Source organism: Marmota marmota, unplaced genomic scaffold, assembly GCF_001458135.2.
Source record: "Marmota marmota marmota unplaced genomic scaffold, marMar, whole genome shotgun sequence".
Classification (NCBI taxonomy): Eukaryota; Metazoa; Chordata; class Mammalia; order Rodentia; family Sciuridae; genus Marmota; species Marmota marmota.
This window is the reverse complement of record NW_025999982.1, coordinates 12191184-12206280: the sequence shown is the minus strand read 5'-3', so window position 1 is coordinate 12206280 and position 15097 is coordinate 12191184. Positions and strand designations below refer to the sequence as shown.

General features: G+C 35.6%; 2 protein-coding genes across 4 annotated transcripts in view; both read left to right on the top strand.

The window, feature by feature from the left end:
- Supt3h (SPT3 homolog, SAGA and STAGA complex component) overlaps nt 1-15097 on the top strand; it is a 460033-nt gene that overhangs the window by 434152 nt on the left and 10784 nt on the right. The gene's annotated exons all lie outside the window — the stretch shown is intronic.
- LOC107143650 (chromobox protein homolog 1-like) lies at nt 7825-8489 on the top strand. Its single transcript, XM_048805710.1, has one exon. The coding sequence runs from the start codon at nt 8049-8051 to the stop codon at nt 8487-8489; it is 441 nt and encodes a 146-aa protein (XP_048661667.1). The 5' UTR covers nt 7825-8048.

Sequence of the window (15097 nt, the reverse complement as noted above, 5' to 3'; positions counted from 1 at the left end):
AATGTTCAATTTTCAAATAAATACCAAGAAGGAATATTCTAATTTCATATAAAGAATTTCTATCAGGCCCTAAAGCAGTGATTTAAAAGAATAGGTTGTGATATTAACTACTACTCCTGATGATTCTGTCATAATTTTTAGTATTCATTGTCTCATTCTTAAGAACCTTAATTATAATTTATTTGCTATTCAATAAAATTCGTTTCACCCATTCACAAAGAGCTATTGCTATGCATGTTCCTATTCCTTATGTTGTCATTTTTTTTAATTTTTTATTTTTGGTAGTTGTAGCTAGACAATACCTATATTTTATTTGTTTATTTTTAGTGGTTCAAAGGAGTGAACCCAGTGCCTCACATGTGCTAGGCAAGTGCTCTGCCACTAAGCTACAGACCCAGCCCTATGTTGTCATTTTTTGATGTGGCAAAAGCCATTGAGGCAGTATTTATCTTTTTGTCTTGTATCATTGTCTAAGACCTTGAAAATTCAATTGAGTTACATGACCTCAAGACCAGTATTGTTAAAAAAAAAAAAAAGGTAATTATCTACTATAAACTTAATTACAGTTTTCAGTATTAGAACCTAAAATGTTTAGACTGATAGTGGTATTTTAGATAACTTAAATACTCTTTCTCTGGCAAAGAAGGCAGTTGTCCAGATTGATGTGTAAGTTTTCAATCCTGACAGACCTTAAAGAGAAGCCCAGAAATGCTCCCAGTGGAAACCTGAGACCTAACATGAGATTAACTGTTTTCTTTGAATCATTGTTAGTGATTAGATTATCAGTCTCTTTATTCCTCCCCATAACAACTGCTGCTGATAATTATCTTTCAAAATGATGTGTGGCCTAAGCTTAATTTTTAGGAACTGAGACTAACCCATCTCCTGCTCTTATAATGAACACATTAGAATTTCTCGTTATTTTCCAGAGAAAACTAACCTATCCACTCATCAGATTCATTAATTCATGAAATGATTTTTAAGCAGATCATGTGTTTCGTTACCGAATACCAATTGTATGTATTAACGGCATTCATTGTGATACTTGCATACATGCATACAGTGTATATGTCCAACTACCCTTGCTGCAAATGACAGGATTTCATTTTTGTTTATGGATGAATAATACTCCATTGTGTGTATATTCCATATTTTATTTATTCATTTATCTGTTGATGAACACCTAGGCTGATTTCACATCTTAGCTATTTTGAATAGTGCCACAGTAATAAACATGTATGTGCAGCTATCTCTTTGGTATGTTGATTTCATTTCCTTGGATATATACCTGGGATTAGAATTGCTGATCATAGTAATTCTATTTCTAGTTTGTTGAGGAACCTCCATAGTGGCTATACTAATTTTTATTCCCACCAATTATGTTTAAGAGTTTCTTTTTTCTCCACATCTTCTCAGCATTTGGGGGAGGGGTGTTGGGGGTTTTTGTTTTTGTTTTTATAATATTCGGTCTAAGTGGGGTGAGGTGGCATTTCATTGTAGTTTTGATTTACATTTCCCTGATGACTAATAATATTGAGCATTTTTTCTTATATTTGTTGGCCATTTATATTTTTATTCAAGTTTCTTGCGTTCTTTATATAATGTGAATTAGTACCCATCTGTCAGATGCAGAGTTGGCAAGAATTTTTTCCCATACCAGAGGAGGTTGCCTCCTCCTCTGTTATTTGCTTTGTTGTGCAGAAGGTTTTTAATTTGATGTGATCCCATTTGTCAATTTTTGCTTTTGTTTCCTGAGCTTTTGGGTTCCTGTCCAGAAAATTGTTGCTATACCAATATCTTCTTGAAGTGTTTCCCTTATGTTTTCTTCTAGTAATTTCAGTTTCTGGTCTTTGATGCATTTTGTGTTGATTTTTGTACAGGGTGAGAGCTAGAGGTTAAATTTCTTTTTTTTTTTTTTAAGAGAGAGAGAATTTTTTAATATTTGTTTCTTAGTTTTTGGCGGACACAACATCTTTGTTTGTATGTGGTGGTGAGGATCGAACCCGGGCCGCACGCATGCCAGGCGAGCGCGCTACCGCTTGAGCCACATCCCCAGCCCCCTAGAAGTTAAATTTCTATCTTCTGCATATGGATAACCCAATTTCCCCACACTTTTTGTTGAATCCCCTTTCTCCCGTGTGTTTTGACATCTTTGTCAAGAATCTGTTGGCTGTAGATGTGTGGGTTTATTTCCTACTTCTCCATTCTGTTCCATTTGTCTGTCTGTTTTTATTGCTAGTACTATGCTGGTTTTTGTTACTGTGGCTTCTGTAGTATGTCTCAAAATCAGGTATTGTGATGCCTCTAGTTTTGCTCTTTTTGCTTAAAATTGATTTGGATATTCAGGGTCTTTTTTGCTTCCATATGGACTTTAGGATCTTTTTTCTAGTTCTGTGAAGAAAATCATTAGCATTTTGTTTGGGATTACATTGAATATAGATCACTTTGTATAATAGGGACAACACTTTGTGTAGTATTTTCACAGTATTAATTCATGTAATCAATCAACACGGGAGGTCTTTTCATCTTTTAGTGTCTTCAGTTTCTTTCATTGGTGGTTTTGTAATTTTCATTGTAGAGAACTTTTACTTCCTTAGTTTAGTTTATTTTTAGGTACTTTATTTTTTGTGTTGTTGTGAATAGAATTACTTTTTTGATTAATTTCTCAGCAACTTCCTTGTTGGTGTATGAAAAGCTACTGATTTATGTTACATTGATTTTGTGTCCTGCAACTTTACTGAATTTGTTTATAAGTTCTAACAGATTTTTAATGAAGTAAGTGGGGTTTTTTTGTGTATAAATTATGACAGCAGCTGGGCATGGTGGCACATGTCTGTAATCCCAGTAACTTGGAAGACTGAGGCAGAAGGATTGTAAATTCAAGGTCAGCTTCAGCAACTTAGTAAGATTCTGTCTCAAAATAAAAAATAAAAAGGTCCAGGGACATAGCTCAGGGGTGAAACACTTCTTGGTTCTATCCCTGGTTCCTCCCACCCCCTCAAAAAAAAAAAAAAAAATCATGGTAGCTTCAAACATGGACAATTTAGCTTCTTCCTTTCTAATTTGGATTTGCCTTTTATTTCTCTTGCCTAATTGCTCTTGCTAAGACTAGCTGTACTATAATAAGAGCAATGAAAGTACACACACACATCTTGTTCCTGATGTTAGAGGAAATGCTTTCAGCTTTTCCCCATTCCGTGTGATATTGGGTTGGCTATAGGTTTGTCCTATATGTAGCCTTTAATATGTTGAGGTATGATCCTTTTGTACCTGTTGTTGAATTTTATCAGATGCCTTTTCTGCATATATTGAGTGAATCACATGAATTTTAGCCTTCATTCTGTTGATGTGTGTGATATACTATGTTTATTGACTTGTATCCCTGTAATGAAACCAGCTTGATCATGGTGTTTGATCGTTTTTTTGTGTGCTGCTGAATTCAACTAAGCACCTAGCTTTTTTTGTTTGTTTATTTATTGTTATTGTTTTTTCTTCACTATTGACTATACCCTTGACATACAGAGATAAATAAAATAGCAAGTCTGTGCTTTCTGGAGGCTGTGGTCAATTAAGGGAAATGAGGTTTAATTGTTAGAACTGAGCATTTGCCCTGCCCCCCCGCCCAAAATTATCACTTTTCATTTAGTAACTCCTGTCAGTTTGGCATTTTGTACATATATATTTATGTATATGTTTAATGCTTAGAATAGTTATTGTTAAACCTATTTATTTTGATTGTGATATAAAGTAGCTGAATTAATGTTTAATATTATTGGCATTAAACTATTATTAACTGTAGATGTGTTTAAACATAAAATATCATGGAAAGAATAATGTATACATGGAAGTATATATACTTTTAGTCTTGTAAAATTGCTAGAGATAACATTTATTAAAAAAAAACTTTTTTTTCTAAAGTACAACATGGTTTGTATCAGCCACTTAATTATTTTGCTTAACAAGAACAGGGGGGAAACCTTATTAAAACATCTCTCATATAATTTGAAATAATTTGGGCAATTAGAAATTGTAATTTTTAATAACTGAATTTAATTTAGTGATTTTTGTATTAAGAATGCCAAAACAATAAAATTATTGGTAATAACCCAAGAATTTATAAAAGTCCAGTGTTAGTTTTCTTTAATAAAGTAAAAATCTGACAGAGAGGGAGGAGCATGCATAAAGCCATAAGTTCCTCAGGATTTGTGGGTTCCACATTACTTGGAATAAAGAGAGTTAACACTATTCTGCCAGCCAGAAAGTACCTCCTACTTAAGAGGCAGGGCTCCATCACCGTTATTAAATGAAGACTCTGCTCTTGGACAAACAGCCCTCCATGATTCTCACAGGGTATTTATAACATGGGGGAAGTACCCAGAACAGAATGTTTGTTGAGAATTTTGCATGTTATAGTGCTATACATCATATGGTTCAATTTAGGTTCTCTGAAATATCAGAGTTACAATGAAATTATCAAAAGGGAAAAAGTCACAGGCAGTGTTACAAACAAGATGTGCCTATTTGTATATATGCTTGCTAATGCAATTCAGTCATGATTCTCACTTTGATTTTAAGAGTGTTAGACCAACATTCAGCATTACTCCTCATAATTAAATCTCTTGCCCACATGCAGACACAGGGCAGCAAAGAATAGGAGCACATTTTATCTTTTAAAAAGATATTGCATGGCTTTGATGAAGCTCCGGAGCCTCAAAGAGTTATAGTATAAAAGCAAAACAATATGTCTCTGAAGGTACGGTCATCTCTTAAGCAAGAGAAGGGCCAGAAGAGGGTCCGGACACTGAATCCATCAGACCCACAGAGGACAGACTTGATTTGAGTGTGTGGGGGCTGTGGAATTTGAGACAACCAACCCAATTTTGGTTTAGTCTCCAGTTTTGCCACCAGAAGAGAGGAAGAAAAAGGCCAATTAACAAGCACTACTAAGTTTTACTTGAAACTTGGGAATGAGTGGGACAGAAAGGGGGTCTAATTTAGTTGACTCAAGAAACAGCATTTATACATGAAATTTAGAAAAGCACCTACCTTTCTAGCCCCAACTCAACTGAGTATTCCAGTAAGCCAGACATCTCATAAGGGCCGGTGGAAGCCTTTTGCTCTCAGTTTACTCTGCTGTCCCCCTCCCCATCCTTCCCAGTAGAGCAGAGCCAGGACTGAGGAAGCTCTACCCTTGTGCTCACCGTCTTCTCTCTTGTGCAGTGGAAAAGAGCATTGGGGAATCTCCCAGGCTTTCAGTAACCAGCGTAGCTCCTGTGGCCCAAAAGTCATCCAGAATCTGTCTTATACTTAATTAAGAGTTAATGGTGGTTTGGGAAAGGGTGACTATATGCCCCAGATCTTTTTATTGTCCCTATTACTGCTAGATTTAATCCAAAACAGATACAGATAGGCCACATTATTTGCTCAACCCTAAATCAGACACTGAACACAGCCTTAGTGGGACTTCGCTGTCACCCCTTGAATGTACTAAAGATGCTTAAATTTCCCACAGAACCTTTCAGCCAGTTTTATCTTAATTATTTTGATATTTCAGCCATTTACCAAAATTATTATTTTGACTACTCAGGGAAATGAAGTGATTCTCCACAGACTGCCAATCATGTAGCAGAAGAGCTACAGCAGAACAAAAAGCTTCTAACTACTCAGCAGTACTGGTTAGGACATCATTAAGTCCCCACCCCACTCCCTGATCTCTTCAGCTTTGTTCTGCTCCCAAGGGCTCTTAATATTTAAAAAAAAAAAAATCTTATATCTGTTTTCCTCATTAAGACCAGAAAAGCTAAACACATAGCTCTGGGCAGAATCAGAACCATCCATAAAGAACCCTAAGCTAAGTAATCCTGGACTCTTCCTGGTCACTATCTCTGAGCATTAGGTTTTTCATCTGTTAAATTAATAATTGGGCTAGAAAATTTATCAAAGATACTTTCTAATTCCAAAGTTCTATTGTGCCTTGACTCTAGAAGCTAGCAAAGGGTTTATTCAGCTTGGTTTAGCAGGCTTAGTTTCCAAATTTCTTTTTCTATGGTATGAATAAACATTTCAGCACCAATCAGTCAGGCTGAGCTCCTTATAGTGACATCTCACCATCTGAAAAGGAAAAATACAAGGAGTCTACAGATGGCCTGAAACTAAGAAATATGAGAGATATCGGTAACCTATCTGCTGTCTGGGTAAAAGCCATAGTGTGAAACACACAATTTCTATCTCTTCTGCATTAAGTTCATTAGATACCAACATTAGGATGTTAAGAAATATTGTTTACTGAATAATCATAACACATTCTGAAAGCATGCCATTTATTGACAAAACTGTTTTGGGGTCCTCTTAATGGTATATGCATCCATTCTACCACCTTCTCAGCCCTCATTGTATATACCCTGGGGTGCTTCAAACATGTTCTAAAACCTAAACATTAAACACCTATTGACTCTGAAGAGCTAAAGCATCTTATTTTTTTAAAGATTCCCTAGTGATCTGGACATGATGTTCTGTATACTGTTCTTATAAGCATTAGTTAAGAATCTCTCTAAACTGAAGATGATTTAGATTCAGGGTCCATCTCTGCACTTGGAAGTATTATGCAAGGATGATTGAGTTTGAATTTGAAGTAATATTTTAATTTACCCTTTGAATGAAGTTTAACAAGAATTGAGCTTGCTAGGACTGAGAGAATATGTGTGAGTGGTAATCTGGGTGGACTACATTATACCAGATTTCTGAGAGGGGGGAATGTTGTTTTGTTTCAAAGTAAAATAGTATGGTATAATGAAAATAATACAGGCCCCAGATGTAATCCTAAATCTACCTCTCATTAATCATGTCACTTTAAAAAGAAGAATATGCAGGCTGGGGATGTGGCTCAAGTGGTAGTGCGCTCACCTGGCATGCGTGGGACACTGGGTTCAATCCTCAGCACCACATTAATAAAAAAAATGAAGTAAAGATATTGTGTCCACCTAAAATTAAGAAATAAATATTTGAAAAAAAGAAGACTATGCAACCTTTTAACTTGTTATGCCTCAAATTAGATATACACATGAAAGTACTTTATAAAATCAATGTTGAGAAATACATAAATCTCATGCCTTTTTAAATGTTAAATATTGTGATTCAACCTTTGAGCAAAAAGCAAATAAAATGCTTTATTTTCTTCCTCTTTTCCTCCTTAAAAATGGCTTCTCAGCTCCTTTTATTGTGGTAGTTAAAACATTATTGTTAAATTGGAAACTTTAAGCCAAAGATAGTCTTAGTTATCTTGGTATCCTTTGTAATACCAAACACACAGTGGTTTACACAGAGTAAAATGAAGTATTTGTAAAGGAATTTGGAACCTGCTACAATGAAAGTTGTTATAGTTTAGATATGAGGTGTCCCCCACAAGCTCATGTTTGAGATAATACTAGAACATTCAGAGGTGAAAGGATTGGATTATGAGAGATTTAATCTAATCAGTGCATTAATCCACTGATTGGGATTAATTGGTAGTAACTATAGGCAGATAGGGTGTACCTGGAGGAGGTGGTCCCTGGGGGCATGCCTTTGGGGTATATACTTGTCTCTGGTGAGGATGTCTCTCTCTGCTTTCCTCCATCACACCCTTCCACCTTGATGTTCAGCCTTATCTTCACCCCAGAGCAGTGGAGTGGTCCGTTTATAGACTGAGACCATGAGCACCAAATAAACTGTTCCTCCTTAACATTGTTTCTGTCAGGTCTTTTGATCACAGCAGTAAAAAAGCTGACTAAAACAAAAGTCTTATGCTTTTATTTAAGTTTCGAGAAGCAGAAAGGAATCAGGGAAGGTAATGAGAATAAAATATAGAGGGGAGGGCTGTTGGCTGGGGCCTGCTGTACACTGCTACAGCTAGGGGCTCGACTGTGGCCACCCCGCTTGTTGCTTTACTGGGCGCCACTCCCCCGGCTGGCCCGACGCGACGCGCCAGTAGCACGACATCGATTCCTCCTGGACTCTTGGGCGCTGCTCTGAGCAGCGTCACCCTTTACACCAGAAAGCTGGCGGGCGCTATGGGGAAAAAACAAAATAAGAAGAAAGTAGAGGAGGTACTAGAAGAAGAAGAAGAGGAATATGTGGTGGAAAAAGTTCTCGATCGTCGGGTTGTAAAGGGCAAAGTGGAGTACCTCCTAAAGTGGAAAGGTTTCTCCGATGAGGACAATACATGGGAGCCAGAAGAGAACCTGGATTGTCCCGACCTCATTGCTGAGTTTCTACAGTCACAGAAAACAGCACATGAGACAGATAAATCAGAGGGCGGCAAGCGTAAAGCTGATTCGGATTCTGAAGATAAGGGAGAAGAGAGCAAATCAAAGAAGAAAAAAGAAGAGTCTGAAAAGCCACAGGGCTTTGCCCGGGATTTGGAGCCGGAGCGGATTATTGGAGCTACAGACTCCAGTGGAGANCGGAGGGCCCACACTCGGTTGGTAACTGTTGGAGCCTCTGCTTTTTAAACTTTGAACTCTGAAACCATAAGTGGCAGAGTTCAGTCACTGACAGCACAAGTTTCATTAGTCAATTCAAAGGTTGAGTGGTTTCAAAAGCCCTGGTCTCAGGAGATTAGCTTTCATATTGGGGCAGTGGTTCACTTTAAACACATTTTTTAATTTTTTTTTTTGAAGAAAAAAAATATTATGAATTAACTGATACCCAAAATGCTGTCTTGAATCATGAAATCAAAGTTCTTGATATCATCTAGACCTGCATCTAGAGCTACATTGTAAAATCTTTTTAGGCATGTATTAGGTTTCTGTGAGATTTTTCTTTAAATGTAAACTTCATACACACTGTCAGTTTTTGTCTTAATAAAACTATAGATTTATAAAAAAAAAAAGAGCGAGAATAAAATATAAGTCCAAATTTGGGGACTTACATGGTTTTTATCTAGAGTTAATGCTTTTTAGGCTAATGGCACAAATAACATATACACAATAGTATTTAACTTGGGACTATCAGATACATTTTGCATATTTATCTTCTTATGCTTAAGATAAATATTAATGCCTTCTTTTCAGCCCTCAAGGGGTTATCCACTGTGTTGCCCTGAATGGCCTTGAACAATCCTCTTGTCTCAACCAGTTACTTGTCTCAAGTAACTGGGATTATATGCACATGCCACTGTGTCCAGCTCTCTCGTTTTCTAATACTAGTTTGTGTTCCCTAAAATCTGCTAATCGATGACCCATTTTTAAGAAAGAAAGAAATCTGATAGTTAAATGTTTTCTCTAGCTTATCCACACAGAGTTAACAACAACAACAAAAACGAAAACAGTCCTTTTATTTTAAATGCACACTTATGAATGCCCAGTGTAGCGAGTAGAGAGTCTCTGTCTGCCTATCCAATCATAATTTTTAGCTTAGTCAATAAACAAATGTCAAAAATTTGGAACTAGCTTGATACTCAATTAAAAAAACAACAAACCTATGAACTACAACTGGTCTTTGACAAATTAAGTATCGTCTTTACTGCTGACTTTGAGAGAAGCTCAGATGTTTGAGCTTTTCAATAAATTCACAGAAGAGCAACTAGTAATTGAGAATAGAGTTTTATTAAATCAGAAAGAAAACTGACATGGCACATGGCAGTTAGTACCCAGTTTTTGGGGGGAGATCTGATTGTGTTATTGACTGATTTATAATTTTCAGTGTGGATGGGGGTCCGAACTGTTTCTGGTCAAAGTCTGAGTTTAACTATCTAGGAGTATGTAAAGTTGTGGAACTGGGAATCATTTGTAGGATTCAGCAGAAGAAAGTAAGTAGGATGCAAAGTTTCATGAGAATGTGACCTCTGGAAAACCCTTACACCAAGCAGTGTTTAAATTTGGTTAAATATTCACAACACAAATAGAAAAACATTCATAGTTGACACAAAGATGAGTTTTGTTCATCTTCCTGTAAAGTTGCTTACTCAGGAAAGGATACCAAATTTGGGACATTCCCATGGTTGCCTTACATAGACAACATACCTCCTTTGTACACCAAAAGGAAAAAGCAGTGATTCAGGGTGTAGGACTCTAGGAGATTGGTTTGCTGAAATTGTTCTTCACTAATTACACATGATTGTTTGTTCCTTCTTTATTTTAGAATAGGAATGACTCATTACAGAAATCTGAGTCATCTAAACTTTGATTCTCTCATTAGAGTTGGCTACTTGAACATCTTTGTTAAGTAAGCCCATAATTTTTTAGTTATTTGTGAAGAATTCAGTTAAATCATCTACGAAGGTGAATTAATTTTAAAGACACCTATCCAGTATTAAGGAGAATCATTCCATTTTGCCTACTCTAGAAAGGTTCAGCCTAGTTATTTCTCAGGTAAGTTCAGCCAAGACTCAATTTCCCCCTACCCCAAACCTCATTTCATGAGCAGAGCTCATTTCAATCATATTCCTTTGGGAAGAATCTGGCGTTACTGCTAGGTCCATTTCCCACATGTAAAGTCATCCCTGAGCTTTAAATGTTATGTTGAAGGTTGTCATTTCTATTGTGACATGTAAAACTTCAGGGTCATCAAAGTGTTACTTTGGCATAAGCCTCGGTGTCTGGGGGCTGTTCAGGAGCTCCCCTGCCTCCTGTTGTGGAAAGATACCCTCTACCCCATTCCTGTAAGATTTTGGAGGAATCACTGAATGCTGTTCTCAAATCTTAGGAGGTGGACTTGGGAGTTAGTGTTTGCTTCAATCCAGAAGGCTTCTATCTGCAACAGAAACAGCCCTGTGTAAGAATGGAGAGAGAGAGTGATGAACTTAGATTTCTTACCCTTGATAAACTGATGCAGGGGGACTGCATAACAGCATAACAACTGATAAAATTCTAGCAAGACTCCAAAGCCTGACAGCCCTGGTAAATCCTCTCTAAGCAAGATATTTGGAGAGGTTTTCAAGTTAATTGAATTTTTTTTTAAGATTAAGAGTCTTTTGTACCTCCTTATCATTATCTTGATCATAAAAGGGTAGTGTTTTTTATTTAGACATAATATTTATACCTCCTTATGGGGTACATTATAACAATTTGATATATATATATATAATATGTAATTATCAAATCAGAGTAACAGGCATTTCCATGTCTTCAAACATTATTTAATTTTTTTTTTTTGCATTTGGGAATTTGTACTCTTCTTGTTATTTTGAAATACAGATTGTTTTAACCATAGTTAGGCTGATATGCTAGAAAAGCCAGAACCAATTCCTCTTGTGTTTTGTTGGTCCTTATCTTTCCTCCCTCCCTCTGCCCTATCCTTCCCAGTCTTTAGTGACCACTATTCCATTCCATTATTCTATGCAATTGACCTACTACTTTCCATAAATGAGTGCGAAAATGTGGTATTTTGTCTATCTGTGCCTGGTTTACTTCACTTACAAAATGACCTCCAATTGTTCTAGAACCATTTTTTAAACACACTATCTTTTCTCCACTGTATGTTCTTGTGCCTTTGTCAAAAATCAGTTGGCTGTGTAAAGATAGGATTAATTTCTGGATTCTCTACATGTCTGTTTTTATGACAGCTCCTTACTGTTTTGGTTATTATAGCTTTGTGGTATGTTCTGAAGTCAGATATTATGATATCTCTTCCTTTGTATTTTTTTCCCCCTCAGGATCACTTTGGCTCTTCTGGGTCTTTTATGCATCCATATGAATGTTAGGATTGTTTTTCTGTTTCTGTGAAGAAAATTGTTAGCATTTTAATGAGAATTGCTTACTTTGGTTCATATAATCATGTTAATAATATTCTGCCAATCTGTGAACATGGGATATCTTGTGTGTGTGTGTGTGTGTGTGTGTGTGTGAGAGAGAGAGAGAGAGAGAAAGAGAATTTTTTCATCAGTTTTATCATTTTCATTGTAGAGTTTTTACTTCCTTGATTAAATTTATTCCAGAATATTTTTGTAGCTATTGTGGAGATTGCTTTCTTTTTCAGCAAGTTCATTATTGGGGTATAAAAATGATAGTTTTTTGTTTGTTAATGTATTTCTGCAACTTTACTGAATTGTTTATAAGTTACAACAAATTTTTAAGTGTATTTAGGTTTTTCTATGTCTAAAACCATATCATACTTTCCAATCTGGATGCCCTTTATTTCTTTCGCTTGCCTCCTTGCTCTTGCTAAGAATTTGAGTTCTATGTTAAATAAGGGTGTTCCGATTTAGAAGAAACACTTGGGACGCTTCTGTGTTCAGTATATTGGCTGTGGGGTTTTCAGTTTATCATTTATTGTGTTGAGGTATGTTTCTTCCATATTCAATTTTTCAAGAGTTTTTATTGTGAAGAGATATAGAATCTTTTCAAATGCTTTTTCTATGTGTATTAGGTGGACTTTATCCTTCATTCTGTGGATATGTTTTATTACATTTATTGGTTTACATGTGTTGGACCATCCTTGTGATGAATTCCACTTGATCATGGTATATGATATTTTTGATATGCTTTTGAATTCAGTTGACTAGTATTTGATTGAATTTTTATACCTATGTTCATCAGCGATATAGGCCTGATAAACTACATTTTTGTTATAGTTCTTGTAAGTCTTTGCCTGGTTTTACTATCAAAAAAGTTTGCTAGAGTTCCTTCCATTTTGTTTATTTGGAGTAATTTAAGAATAATTAGAATTAGTGCTTCTTAAAATTTAGCAGTATGGGAAATTTTCACCTGTGCTTTAATTTCATTACTCATTATTGGTCTATTTAGATTTTCTATTTATTTTTATTCAGTTTTGGCATATTGTATGTGTTTAGGAATTTATCCATTTCTTCTAGGTTCTTCAATTTTTTCATGTATATTTGTTCTAGTTTCTTATGATCTTTGTATTTATGTGGTATCAGTTATAATCTTTTTCATCTTTGATTCTATTTGAGTCTTTTTTTTTTCTTGGTTAGTTTACCTAAGGTTTTTTTAATTTTGTTTATCCACTCAAGAAGCTGTTTCATTTGTATTTTTTTTTTAGTTCTTATTTTTTTCTTGGATTGTGATCTTTATTATTTCTTTCTTATACTAATTTTGGATTTATTCTTACTTTTCTAAGTTCTTGACATACATTGTTAGGTTTATTTAAGATCTGTCATGTTGATGTATGAATTTGTTACAAAATATTATATTACTGTCAGCTTCATTCTCAGTTCTGCTTTTGTTGTGTCCCATAGATTTTCATGTTGTGTTGTCATTTTCATTTGTTTCTAGACACTTTTTTATTTCCCTTTTTAATTTATTCAAATACCCATTCATCATTTAGGAACATGTCATTCAATTTTTTTCATATATTTATATACTTTACATTCTTATTTTATTCTGTTGTGGCCTGAGAAGAAACATGATGTGATTTCAGTATTTTAAAATTTCACATTGAGACTTGGTTTGGAGCCTTAACATGATCTGTTATGGTTTCAATGAGGTGTTCTCCAAAAGTTATGTGTAAGACAATGCAAGAAAGTTTAAAGGTGAATTGATTGTGTTGTGAAAGCCTTAACCTAGTCAGTGTGTTATTACCCTGATAGGGATTAACTGGGTAGTAGCTGTAGGCAGGTAGGGTGTGGCTGGAGGAGGTTGATCCCTGAGAACCGGCCTTTGGGGTATATATTTTGTCCTGAACAGAGCTAGCACACGCGTGCACTCTCCCCTCCAGTCCTTCTCTCCTTCCTGGTGCCGTGTCCCTAGCTGCTTTTCTCCACCTCACACTTCTGCCACACAATGTTCTGCTTCACCTCTGGCCCCAAAGAATGGAGTCAGCTGTCTGTGGACTACGATCTCTGAAACCACGGGCCTGAAAATAAACTTTTCCTCCTCTAATTGTTCTTGTCATGTCCTTTGGTCACAGCAGTGAAAAAGCTGACTAAAACATGGTCTATACTGGAAAATGATACATTTGCTGATAAGAAGACTGTATATTCACTGTTCAGTGTAATGTCCATTTGCACTAAAATGTGGTTCAGATATTTCTTTGTTGATTTTCTGTTTGTATGATCTGTCTATATAGATGGGAAAAGTGGAGTGTTGAAGATTCTGGCTAACATTGTGTTTTTTAAAGTTTATCTCTCCCTATAAATCTAATATTTGCTTTATATAGATGGTCCTGTGTTAGGTACATACATACTTATCATTCTTATGTCTTCTGGCTAAATTGACCCTTCATCAATATATAACAGCATTTTTTATCTCTTTTTATAATTTTTACTTTGTTGCTTTATTGGATATAACTTCTCACTTTTGTTTTCCATTTGTACAGCTTCTCTTTTACTAACCTTTCACTTTTGGTCTATGTGTATCTTTACCAGTAAAATGGGTTGCTTGTAGGTAACATAGAGTTGGGTCTTGTTTTTATCCATTGAACCAGTCTATGCCTTTTGATTGGTTGATTTAGTCCATTTAAATTCAAGGTTGTTAGTGATAAGTTTTAACTTCCTTCTGTCATTTTGTTAATCATATTCTGCTTGTTTTGTATTTTGTTTCTACCTCTCACTATTTTTGTGATTTCACTTATTTTTCTTTTCTTTCAGTAATTTGAATATATCATCCCTTTTCTTTTCAGGTCTATAAAATTTCTTCTGAGAAATCTGCCCTAAGTCCAATGGGCATTCTCTTAAATGTGACTTGATGCTATTTCTCTTGTTGTTTTTAGGATTCTTTGTCTAATTATTTTGACTACAGCATTCCTTGGTGAAGGTCTATTTTGACTGAATCTAGTTGCAGCCCTTTGAGCTTCTTGCACCTGGAAGTCCATATCTCTTTCTTTTAAGATTTGGGAAATTTTGATCTCTTCTTTCTTTTTTTTTTTAATTTTTATTGTTGGTTGTTCAAAACATTACATAGTTCTTGATATATCATATTTCACACTTTGATTCAAGTGGGTTATTTTCCCATTTTTACCCCGTATACAGATTGCAGAATCACATCAGTTACACATCCACTGATTTACATATTGCCATACTAGTGTCTGTTGTATTCTGCTGCCTTTCCTATCCTCTACTATCCCCCCTCCCCTCCCCTCCCCTCCCCTCTTCTCTCTACCCCCTCTACTGTCATTCATTACTCCCCCTTGTATTATTTTTCCCTTTCCCCTCACTTCCTCT